Below are 12285 nucleotides of genomic sequence, written 5' to 3' on the forward strand. Positions count from 1 at the left end.
CCTGCGCGGCCGGGGCGGCCCCGGGGGCGGGGGAAGGGGCCCCCGGGCTTTGCTGGACGGACGGTGCCGCGGGGGGCCGGCGCAGAGCGGGCAGCAGGGGCGAGTCGAGGCGCCCGGGAGTAAATGCCACCGAAAAGCGGGGGGGAGCAGACGGGGAATGGCAAGCCCCGCTTCTCGTGGTCAGGGCTGGGGGTGCCCGCTCGCTGCCCAGGGGGACGAACGCCTGCGGTGTGGGGGGCACGAAGCACCGTGGCAGTCCTGGCACCAGGTGTTTCTGCACGCTCCCGGGCTCGCTTCCTGTCAGCCGCACAGCGCATCGCGCATGACGGTTTTATTCCAAACCTCGCACAGGCGAGAGCTTTGATTTGGCCACTTTTCTGCTTTCTTAACCAAATAACCCCCTCCCCACCTTCTAGGTTAATGCACACCCCTGCTCGTGCCTGCACTTTGCTTGTCAGCAAGCATCGACGCCGGGCCACAGGGGTTACAGTGACTGATTGTGCATTTTCTGTCAGCAGCCTAGAGGCAGCTTTTTGGTCTGCTGTGCTGGGACCCGGCGCCTCGGCTTTGCCACAGCGAGGAGACCCTCTTCGCCACACTTCCCTGAAGGCAGAGGAACGCCACCAGCCCTATTGTGACAGGACGCTGCAATCTGAAAACCGATTAATACATTTTGGGAGCAGGATCCTTGTCTAGCCTAGCTTCTGAAGACCCTGAATTTTGGTTTGTTTTTTACATCAAACATTAGATTTTGAAGACACACAAAATGCAACTAGGACATTTGCGTTCTCTTATGTGGGAGGGGAAAAGTAGCCCTAAAATGAACCAAAAGATTCAAATCCTTGAACTTCTTTTCGCCCCCATTCCCTCTTGTCTTGTCTAAATCCTCCCTGGTGCTGCGCTCCAACCTGCAGTCTTTGGTCACTACCACGGGTGAGTTGGAAATCCACAAAAATAAATGTGTGCTGCTGTTGCAATTAGGTAGTACGAAAAGCACCAGAATGAGATGATCAGTCTGTTAGAGGCACACAGAGGCTTACCCGTGTATCCTCCTGCAAGCCTTTCATCGTGGCAAAGAAAATGACAGAGTACTTCTCTACAGCTGCTGGGACAAGTTTGTCATTGAAAAAGAAAATGTGAGTTTTCAGGGTTGTTTGGGGCAAAAGCAACTCCATTCTTTTGGCTGGAGAATAACTCTGCAATGGTTACAGGAGTTACATGCCAAGTGGCGTTCCCCTCCCACCTGTAAAGGAAGAGATTTGCCACGCAGTCCTATTGCCACGCAATCCCAGGTCCCACTCAAGTCAGATGTAGCTCCTTGCCACAAGCCATACTCCCAAAGGATCAATCCCTAAAAGACTAGTTAGCGGTAATGGGAACAACACGCAGTGACAGCCTTGCACTATAATTGTCCCAGGTGCAAATCCGTTACTGAATCCAAGGCTCTTCTCTAACGCACTGTAATACTGCAAAATGGTCTCATTTACAATGTAAGTAGCATCCGCTGACTGAGCAAAGGCTTATTACCCCAGCCGTGCACCATCCGGACTGACTGCTTTTATTGCAGAAAAAGAGTATGCATTTTAAACCTGTTTATTCACACAGAACTGAAAGAACCTCAACAAATTATAGTTTAAATACAAATAAATATCAAAGATGGCTGTTAAAGGAAAACACAGCTGTTTGCCTGATTCCAATTCAGGGGCTACTTTTTTTCAAGTCAACTTCAAAAAAACAGAATTGACAGTATTGTTTTCAATAATGGAAGTACAAGTCCTTGGAGGATTGCTAAGGTCAGCCCATGCCTTGTACACGTGACAAAACAAGAACAAGGACTCTGTTTTCAAGGGAGGTTAATAGATGCAGTGCTAATCCTGGAGGCAGTCACTTTTTGGAAGTACCTGGCTAATGGGGGGTGAGGGTGGGGGAAATCAGCTGAAGACTGATCCATTTTAGGTTTCAAAAAAACCGCCTCTCTCAGACAAGTGCAAGCTCTCAACAGTTCAGAGGAATAAAGGACATACCTGCAATGCTGCATAGAATTTGCTGTACTGCAAGCGACGTGCTGTTATATAGTTAAAATTGGAAAATGTTGGTTTTAGACAGAAATCTTGAACAGTTTAAAGATTCCTTCCTTGCCTGGTTTAGAAGCTGCAATAGGTAGTAGTGTTGGTAAACTGCTTGTAGCTCATTAGCAAGGTAAAATTATTACACTTATTTAAAAAGAAAAAAGAAAGTGCCAAGTGAGAGTGTAGACACACTAGCAATAGAGGGGAAAAACCCATTTACTGCCCTGGAGCAAGCGCATGGTGCCCTATAAATCCTGCTTACATGTGTATATACCATAGCACTGTATACAGAAAGGAACCAAGCATTTGCAGTTTTATGGGCCCTTTTCCCAAGTCTTTCAACACGGCAGAGAACATGCAGCGAGGAGGATGTGCTGTGGGCTGAGCAACTGGAATGAAGCACTAAGAAGCACTAGGTCATTAGAGATGTAAATTAAATGCCTTCTAAAGCAAAGATAATCCCTAGAATTCAGTAGCACCATTACACCACATACTCCTGCCACTCAAGTATGCCCAGACATACTCAAGCATCTTTGCTAACCAATCACAAGTGCAGTTGGGGCTGCGTGGGAGGTAATGTGTCTGACAGATGTCTTGGGGGCTACAGTCTCACGCTGTCACATCTGGTTTATGGACTGATTGCTAAAAGGGATTATATTTATGCATACATGATATGCCGCTGTATTAACTTTAAACAAAATAATGTTACCCCAGGAACTTCTCGTGTCCAAACGTGGGACTTCAGGACGCACGTTCTACAGTGCTGTCACTTTCAGCGTACGGAATGAAATCCACTGGTGTACAGCAGCTTGATCATGCCAATTCACCGAGAAATGCAGACATCTACCACTATTCTGAAGCATTAACACTTAAAAATGCCTTGCTCTCCTGTGGTTACATCTACCTTTAAAGTTAAGAAGTCAAGGTGCAAAATTTTGCTTCCTTGCATATAAATTCTGCATCGATAGTTGTTAAAAAGGTTGCAAAATTCTTTTAAAATTAGTTTTAAGACAAAAAAAATTTCTATGTAAGCTACTGATGCTTCAATTAAAAAAAAAAAAAGGAAAACAAAAAACTAAGTATTTCCCCCTCCCTGCTTAAAATAAGTTTGAGCAAAGCAGCATACTCCTTTGGATTTGCTCTTAAGTGCAAGATCCAGAATTTAATACAACTTTCCTTGCATTTGCTTTCCTATCAGCCCACTGGCCAAAGTTTCCGGTTTTGCAAAAAATATAGACAAGCAACATGGATTGTCTAAGCATTAGTCACAAAATTTGGATGAAACCTTAGCTTTTGGGGACAGCATTCCATTCCATACATACACTGGCAATAAGGATCAGTTATCGGAACACTTAAAATGTTATATTATAAAACACCGGACCCTATACAGTGATACTGTGCTCAGTTGTCAGTATCCTCCCCGCTCTACAAAGTACAAAAGCACTGAAAGATTCCCCGTTTTCCTGCTACTGTGATCCATTCACAACCATCATCTTCTGGATTTCCAAGCTGTTCTGGAGTAAGGAGTAGTCCTTTTTTTATCTGGTGGTTTGAAGTAAGAATAAGCCGGTGCTGCTGGAAATTCTGCATCTGGATTCTCTGCCATCATTTTCAGCTTGGCTTCAATTGCTTTTATTTTTGCACTGACACTGGACAGGGGGGGAAAGTGAGGTAGAGGTGAGATTGACTCTGGTGAAAGACAGCATTCACCCCTCTTCCCCCCCCCCCCAAAAGGGACTGCTTTGCCACCCTAAATTCACAGGAACTTTTCACCAACACTGTCCTACCCAGTATGGAAAATATTAAACATTTCAGCTTCCCCAAGAGGTAGCTAAACAGCAGCATGTGATTTAGGTAATCTAGGAAGTTAAGGACTTGACCCACATGACATTTCTTAGACAAAGGCTCGCTAGTCCCAACACCCAGTCCTTTGTTTTAGGCCAGCAGTCTATATGCTCTCTATTGTCCAGGTGATACTTTAGACATTTAAAAGTTCTATAAGTGCATCTTAACGTTTTTAGGGAATTTATACTGGTCAAGAGGACATGGCTTCTTAACTCTCTCCACCCCTTTTATAGAGACTTTTCCCCCTTCAATTTGCTTCTTCAGATCCAATATCATAGCAGATAACACTTATGTTGCCCTGGCAATTTTGTTTATTTTAGCATGTTCGACTTTTCTACCAAGGAAATTCTTGCTTTCAGGAAGTAGCTAAATCCAGTTACTACACAGGCAAACAATGAGTACAGCAAAGCGGTGAAATTACCCGTCTTTCACTTAAAAAACAAAGGAACCAAGAGTCAGTCACAAAGAGGACAGAGCAAAAGACTAGGAATTAATTCCTCACCCATCTATTTTTTAAATCTCCAAAAGCTACCCCTTCACTGTATTCTGTGCACCCGAATGATATATATTCAGCCTTGCACTTGCACCACACCCCAAATCTCCCTTCAAGACAAGATGTACTATCCTAATGAGGAACATCTAGTGATTTTTGCACTACCACTTTCACTTCTGTTCCAGAAAAGTTATGAGAAACAGAACACCTTCTTATCACCCAGAACAGTCTCCTAACATGATAGGCATGAGAATTTTTATTGCCTCTAAAAATGAGGTATTCAAATTATTGCTTGGAGCAGACCATTGAGGCACAGTCTCTAGAATCTGGTACAGATATAAAATACTGCTGAAACCAATTTAAAAAGGCATGGGACTCCCTTGGTCAGATGCAGTTACGTGACCAACATTTTTTAAGTGTAGCATCTTGGTGGTTCCATGTTTCCATAAATGTGGAACTGACATGTCAAAAATTCTAAAAAATATATTTTACTGCATTTTGTTTCCCATTAAAAAAAGACACTGCTTAGTTATCTTTTCAATTGCGAGCAAGCAAGCAGAGAGGTTATGAGCCCTTTCCAATCCCAACAATGTCAAAGGGTGTCATGGTCCTGGTTTGAGTGATGTGGCCACACCTGAACCGGGCAGGTTCCTACCTTAAGTTGGACTGGGTTGGCTCAGTGCTGGAAGATGGCTCAAGGCTGATGGGAAGAATTTTCTCATTTTTATTATGATCATATCTCTGTTGGGTAGAAAAAGGTACATTAGCAAAGATTTTGCTTAAGTGAACATTATTACATGAAAAGCATAGACATCACAGCATTTGCTATCAGAAACACTTCCAAATTGGATTAATGTCATATAACATTTTTCCGGAAGGCAAAAGTCTTTTGGTCAAGCCACACAGAAACCCAACATTAGCATTTATTCTGCTTCAGCCTGGCGGTCAGCTAAGAACGTGATGCTGGGTGCTCATGTGTACTTTATTCTGGACCATTAGGAATTTCTTACAACTTGCTTTGCTGCCTATACTATGCTCCTAAGTGCCAACTCTAAACCTTCCAAATGTGGCTCATGCTTAGTCAGATTTAAGGTTTGGGCTCAACGGTAGAGCCATTTGCCTCGATAGGTGTGATCTCTATACAAGCACTGTGTGCATCTGAAGTGTGTTTGTGCTGCGCTTTGCCTGGCTGCAGTTGCACAATATCCTGCAGTGGCCAAGTAACGCATGCAAGACCTGTGCTTAAACTCCTTCGTTCTGCAGAAGGCAGCTTATTAGCCTGTCGTCTCAACGGGCCTCCTGAAATACTCGCAGCCTGTTCTGCTCCCTTGTTTCGCTTGGCATGTTTTCAGGTTTGTTTTTTTGCTAGAGCTGCTCAAACTGACAGCGTCTGGCAAGGTTTTCTCCGAAACCTTGGCTGTTCATTTAAAAAACTATGTAGCAGGGTGCTAGCGGCGTCTAAAACAAACGCTCATCATGCTACGCAAGAGCCTCATGCAGTTAAAAAAAATCTTTCCATTCACAGATTTGCAGATGTTCCAATGAACTGAACTAGGTTATTTTGCATGCAGTTTGCCCTACTCCAGCACTGCTTATGCACCCGGCTTTTCAGCATATTCCTCTCCATGAAGAGGCTCGCTGCACTGACAGAAATTCCATTTATGGCCTGATCATTTTTCAGGCATCCGGAAGCATGTAGCAGGCTAAGAGTTTCAGAATTCAGAGTTCAAGAAATGGAGACTAGGTTTGCAAGAATCTGCATGGACTCAGGGGAGTGCTCAGCCCTTAGGGCTGATAATTAAAGCAACATGGCCTCCCTTAACAAGGGTGCCTACTTATCTAGCACTCGAACAAATACAGCTGTACTTCACGACAAGCACAGAGGACAGGGAGTTCTGTAAGTAACCATTTATACAAGTTAGAAGCAAACTGCCCCACATATATTCATAGGAGCATCTCACTCCCAAAAGCCCATTTTAAAACAAATTCAAGCTCCAAATGGAATAAAATGAAAAAGAATTGCTTTTCATTTACAATGTGACATCCCAGCTGCAGAAAAAAGGGACAAGAAACCCAAGAAGCTAAAAAAGAGAATTTAAACAGAATTTGCAACCATCTTCTAGTGAAACCCTGAAATTAAATGCAGAAATTCATGTGCCAAAAAGGAGGAAAAGGCTATTTTAACTATGCAGCATACTGATGAAGTACAGCACTTAAAGTCAGCAGCGAAAGGCAATACTGCCACCAGCCTTTTAGGAAGCTGAGTGGAAAGCTAAGCAAGAGAGGATTTCAGTGACACTCTTCTGTCCAAAAACCTTGAGCCAAATCGCAAACTGACTGGGGCTAGGAAAAAACTTCCCTAAGGGGTTAGATATTTCCCTAAGCGTCTGTTATGGAGATTCTACACCTGGCAGGATGTTAAATTAGACAGACCACTGGTCTAACTCTGTGGGCCAGCTCCCACATTTCTGCATTTACTACAACTGCTTTCTTGGAGTGTCAACTGAAATGCAGCTACCGCTCAGTACAGGAAAATCAAAAATTGATCCTTGATATCTGGTATGTACAGTTGGTCATAAGGGAAGCCCTTAATAGAAAAGATTGTCAGAAGAGAATGTCCAAAAAAGGGTTCAAAATATACAAAAAAAATGTGCTGCAGTGTCTCTGTGTCAATATAAGGAAGAAAAAGCACAGTTTAGAGTCCTGTAGTAGCTTATACACATTGTAAATGCTGAACTGAAAAAGTAGAGTACAGAAAAGGACAGTCATTAAAGTATTTCTCATTTTAACCCTACACAGATAAACCACTCAGGTTTGCCATCAGAAGCTTACCTTGACTTGGGCGTGTGCCCACCGCACCACCAGCTTCTTAGAGAGAGCCAGCTTGCCATTGAGACACTGGATAGCTTGCTCTGCTTCCTGCACAGGAAGATAGCTCAGTAAATAGAACAATTCTAAGTCTCCAGTCAGAGTCTGTCTCAGGTTTAAGGACCTCTCTTTTTTGTATGATTCACAAGAACAGCCAACTAAGAGCACAGGAGCAATCTACACTGCCATTCGGTTACTATCCACAGGACCATTTAGCCTCTATATACATTACTTGCAATGAAGAAGACAAAATGGTACGGGAGTCTCCAATGAAACTAATGCATGGAACAGCAGCTGGGGGAGGTTTACATTACTGATATTCACTTTTCACTTCTCTCAGCCTCACCCCCGCTGCATCCAGCACAGATTCTGCTAGTACAGTAGTGCTAGAAAGATCTGAGAACAAGACAGGACGAAGAGAATACAAAGGCCACCAGAATTCGTAAAGCACAGTATCTGGCAGGCAGGAGACCCATTCAGTGTTCGAGCTGATGACTGTGTCCTGATTACCCTGAACTGTGTTCAGTTACCCTAAAGGCCTGCTGCACTGCAAGACCACTATGATTGTTCAGTTTCATTGCAATACCATTGTCATCAGCTCCTCTCTGCTGCAGATCTCTGCTCGATCATTCCTTCCTAAGCAGAAAAGCAGTGGGGAGCCAGGAGCAGAGGAAGACTGTATATGCAGCTCTTTTCAACTGCACAAATCTAATTTGAGACAACAAACTCAACTGTTGTGGCTAGAAGACTACAAAGAGAACTCAGGTTTCCATCCAAACTTCAAAAGCACAAGCTAGAAACCCAGAAGGTTCTCTACTGCGCGGCAGCTGGAGAAAGGCACAAACCCCATGGCTTGTACCAGTCTGACGCACCAAGATCCAGGAAGATGGGGGGGAAGGGAAGAAGCCTCATCAGTCCAAATTACGGTACTGCGCACCACTCAAACCTACATTTATTATCTTCCTGGACTGCTTCATGGCTGTCTCATTCTTGCTGGAGTCAAAAAGCAGGTGTTCAGGAAACAGACCCTGGCTCTTCCTAGCAATTCCACCATCTGGGTGGGATTGGCGTATCGGGGGGGGGGGCAGGGTTTGCAAGGCTTTAGGTAGCTCCTTCCTCCCTTCACTCATCTCTAAAACTGATCGAAGTAACAGGCAGGCAAGGTAAGCCACCAGTTTAGAAGAAAAGACCACCACACACGCACATAACTTACCTGCTTGGTTTCAAAGTTGACAAAACAGTATCCCCTGGGCTGCCCTTCCAAAGCACCAGACTTATGGAAGAGGAAGTCAAATTGCTTTACTTTGCCAAACTTCTGCAGAAGTTTGAGAAGGTGGTATCTGGAGAGACAAGACAACAGAGATATTTACACAGCACCTTCCACTGGAGGTTACAGGTGGGAAACAACAAGACAAAAGGTAAAATGGTCACATCTCAAATTCTGCCACTCAGAAGCAAACCTAGGGATAAAATTCTGGTTCAGGCAGATAAACATTCATGTTCTCCACCAGCTTCCTTTTGAATGTAAACCTAAATGTTAGGCGGACACAGATTTAGCGGCGTTATCACGGGGTTTTGTTAAGCAAATATGGAATCCAAGCACACAGTATAAGAGCTCCCACCTGGCCAATCTGCTTAGCGGTTTGGTGTGCCACACACATAAAATAAGACGACTACTCCTTAGGATGGTGTCAGCTGATCTGAAGGGAAACCTCAAAAACCTCTTACCTAACCAGAGTTCCTCTGCAACAAGAGGTGTTGTTTAGGGATTGAGCTGAGATGCCCAAGTTCTTGTGCTGCTACCTACTTGCTGTACAGAGTTTGGAGCTCCTTTCTGTGCCTGTTTCAGCTGGGAAGAACGCTCACCTCTCTGCCTCGGGGGGGGGGGGCCCTCAGGCAGTTTCTGCAGTGCACTCTGAGAATCTTCACTGAAAAGCATGAAGAACCCTAAATGCACTTACTAAGACAGCACATGCATGAACTCAGAAGTTCAGTAGTTGACTCAGACTTCCAATGTGTCAAGGACCTTCAGGAAAGTGAGAGACTGGCAAGTGCACACAGCCCTTTATATTTCTTAAAGGAAGTCTGCAAAGATGTTTGAAGCTTCAGCAGATGAGCAAGAGTTCCAGGAATGCAAGTCATCTACCAAGAAGGGTCAGCGGACATTCAGGATGTGCACTCAAAAGAGGTAAAGAGGCAACACATTTTCAGGCCAGCAGTGGATACAGGCCAGGCTGCTTTGTGCTGGAACAAGCAGATGGTAATCGATTGCCGGAAAAGTCTTCTTACACCCCTTCGGGGGCAGGAGGGGGAAGGGGAAAGAAATACTGAAGTGATATTTCCTAAGCTACTTTCTTCTGAGGGACCTGAGAACATCCTACCTGTGCTCAGTGGAACAAAAATACAAACAAGGACATATTTTTAAAATACTGAAAAAAAATTTAAACCTTTGAAAATTGCACTTGGGATATACTCAATTCGTGAAGACACTGAAGTCACTTCTTGAACCCTGTGGACCTAGGAAATGGAAGTTCCAGAGCCTCTAAAATACATATGATAAAGCCTCAGTTTATTTCTAAGACAATGTCACACATTTTAGTAGCCACTTCAGCAGCATGAAACTAAAGACTGTGAATACTCTAGCACTATCTTTTGTCTTTGGCCTATATTGATTTGAACTAGGGGATTTGTTCTCTGTGTAACAAAAGCCATATGCATCTACCTTGCCAAGGAGAACACATTTTGGTTTTGTTTTCCCTTTGAAATTCCCCTCAGCCAAGTAGTAACTATTTATTTCTATTTTCCTGGCAGAATAGGAGTTGGTAAATGTCTTAAAAATACTGTAATCACGAAGAGATCCCCAGCTGATTATACAAAGGACATCTTTGACCAGGACACCCTTTATCCTCAAACCACTCTTAGCCCCATTTCTAGGACTACAGGGTAGAACTCCTGCTCTCGACGGAAGGCTAGAATTGCAGTCTTGCGAGGGTCAAACAGCACTGTTAATAAGAGCACGTGTCAAGTCTGCTGTTTCTTCCTAGTTGAGCTCAGGAGATTTGACAAGTGGTTCCACAAGCCAAGTCAGAGAAGAACCAAAGGGGAAACTCTCTCTCAAAAGCAGGGGGTGACTGAGGAAGACCCCACGTTCATAAGCTTTCCTAGATCAGCTCTCTGGGTTTCATGGTGTCCTGAGCCACTCACACAGATGTGGCCCCTGCAGGTTGCTCCAGCCAGCCTCAGTTTCCACTTCCTGTCATCTGATGTGAATGTGAGACAAACCAGGAGCTCTCCCATTTCCTTTTCCTCCAGCCTTCCTCCTGGCACCCTGAGTGCTATTCAAACACATTCAAGGCTTCCTCTAAACAATGCTATCCCAAGGATACTGAAAAGGTACCGGGCCACATGCTAAACCTATTATTACTGGGAATTGTGCTCCATTGGGAGCTAGTAAAATGCCGAACAACTTATGTGCACATTGTTTTCTAGGTAAAACTCATCAAGATGGGATCTGAGACAAACAGCAGCACATGTGAAGGAAGACAAATGTGCAGCACTTCATCCTGTGGAGGCTGCATGGAGATCCAACGAGCACCACTGAGAGCAGAGGTTAACTTAGGTGCTGTCATGTAACAAACTTCAACACAGTAAACAAGAGCATTCGCATTTCCAGGACATCCTTTAGTGGAAGAATTCACATAGTAAGCTGCTCACCAACTGAGAAAAAGGCAGCCGCTACACCCATTTTATGGACGAGCAAGCTGAGGCACACCTAAAGGATGTGACCCGTCACAGCAAGCCAGGGGCAGAGAAACAGAACCCCAAATCCTAACATCTGGTCTCCCATCCTGCGACAGGGGGCCTAAAATTGTGGTCTTGTGGTCTCCAAAACACCCGCAGTTAGTCACGGTGCTGGCGCATTGCGTCTCCAGGTTTTAGAAACCTAAAAATACATGAGACATCTTTTCTAGCGGTATTTTTCTCGCGCAAGAACAATCGCTGTAGTTGCCACGGGAACATTACACAGCAACCACCGCCGAGAAGTCTTCCGTGCAGGCGCAACGTTTCGGACGCTTTCCCGCCCTGATCTCACAGCAGAGCAGTGGCACGTGCAGCCGTGTCGGACGGCACACGGCGTCCCAAGAGCTGCTCTGCTACGCGACAGTGGGAAGCTGGTATCGTTTCATTCACAGTCGTGACATGCACCACCGGTGCTCCGACCTGCTCATTTCCCACGAGCTTGACGGCGCCTGGCCGCGGGCTGCTGGCTTTGAGCACCTCCGTCCACAGCTGCTGCGGCACCGCTCGAGGGAATCGCGCGCGCGGGTCACCCGGCGGCGCGGCATTGTCGGTTTTGACTGCGCCGCCATCCTCACCGCCCCGCGTACCACGTACAGCGCCAACGCAGATGGCCACGATCCTTTCTCCTTCGCACACGTGTGGAAAACTGGACCTTTCCTAAAATAACCTCGGGGACTCCCACAGGCTTTCAATGCAAAGCGAAGGGAACGGAAACAAGCGCACACGATTCAGCCACGGCGTTGAATGAGACGCGAGAGCATCTCAAGTTACCCGGCTCCTCCTCCTCCCCCTCCCGCCGCCCCAACCCCCCAAGGCCTGGAGGAGGCCGCGCCGCGCCGCCAGTACTGAACGCGGGGGGGCACACAAAAAGAGCCGAGGCAGGAAGTGACCCCCCCCGCCCCGGGCCCGCGGAGTGAAGTGACCCCCCCGGCCCGGGCCTGCACGCACTCGGTGATCTTGGGGTCGAGGTTGCCGATCCAGAGGCGGTGGCCGTCCTGCAGCGCGCCCTCCGACAGAATGGACGCGTTCTCCAGCGGCAGCGCCTCGCCCGCCGCCATGGGCCCGGCCCGGCCGCGCCTCAGCGCCTGCCCGGCCCCGCCCCCCTCACGTCACAGCCCCGCGACGCGCCCCGACCGGCGCGCGGAGATGACGTAGACGCAGCGCGCGGGCCCCGACGGTGGCCGTCCTGCAGCGCGCCCTCCGACAGAA

At 46.3% G+C, this 12285-nt stretch overlaps 1 protein-coding gene across 1 annotated transcript; it reads right to left on the bottom strand.

The window, feature by feature from the left end:
* Window positions 1-1577: 1577 nt before the first annotated feature.
* RBM18 (RNA binding motif protein 18) lies at window positions 1578-12172 on the bottom strand. Its single transcript, XM_019540991.1, has 5 exons — window positions 12025-12172; window positions 8489-8615; window positions 7240-7326; window positions 5063-5148; window positions 1578-3718 (listed from the first exon to the last, which is right to left on the bottom strand). The coding sequence occupies exons 1-5, from the start codon at window positions 12132-12134 to the stop codon at window positions 3559-3561; spliced, it is 570 nt and encodes a 189-aa protein (XP_019396536.1). The 5' UTR covers window positions 12135-12172; the 3' UTR covers window positions 1578-3558.
* Between the last annotated feature and the right edge of the window lie 113 nt (window positions 12173-12285).

Source organism: Crocodylus porosus, unplaced genomic scaffold (genome assembly GCF_001723895.1).
Source record: "Crocodylus porosus isolate Cpor-Errol unplaced genomic scaffold, CroPor_comp1, whole genome shotgun sequence".
NCBI classification, from domain to species: Eukaryota; Metazoa; Chordata; order Crocodylia; family Crocodylidae; genus Crocodylus; species Crocodylus porosus.

Excerpts from the sequence above, each read along its gene's own strand:
- RBM18 (XM_019540991.1), bottom strand. The coding sequence starts at position 12,134 with ATGGCGGCGGGCGAGGCGCTGCCGCTGGAGAACGCGTCCATTCTGTCG. Across the intron at positions 5,149-7,239 it reads GGGCACACGCCCAAGTCAAG|AGATATGATCATAATAAAAA; the intron begins GTAAGCTTCTGA and ends TCTACCCAACAG. Across the intron at positions 3,719-5,062 it reads CCAACCCAGTCCAACTTAAG|TGTCAGTGCAAAAATAAAAG; the intron begins GTAGGAACCTGC and ends CCCCCTGTCCAG.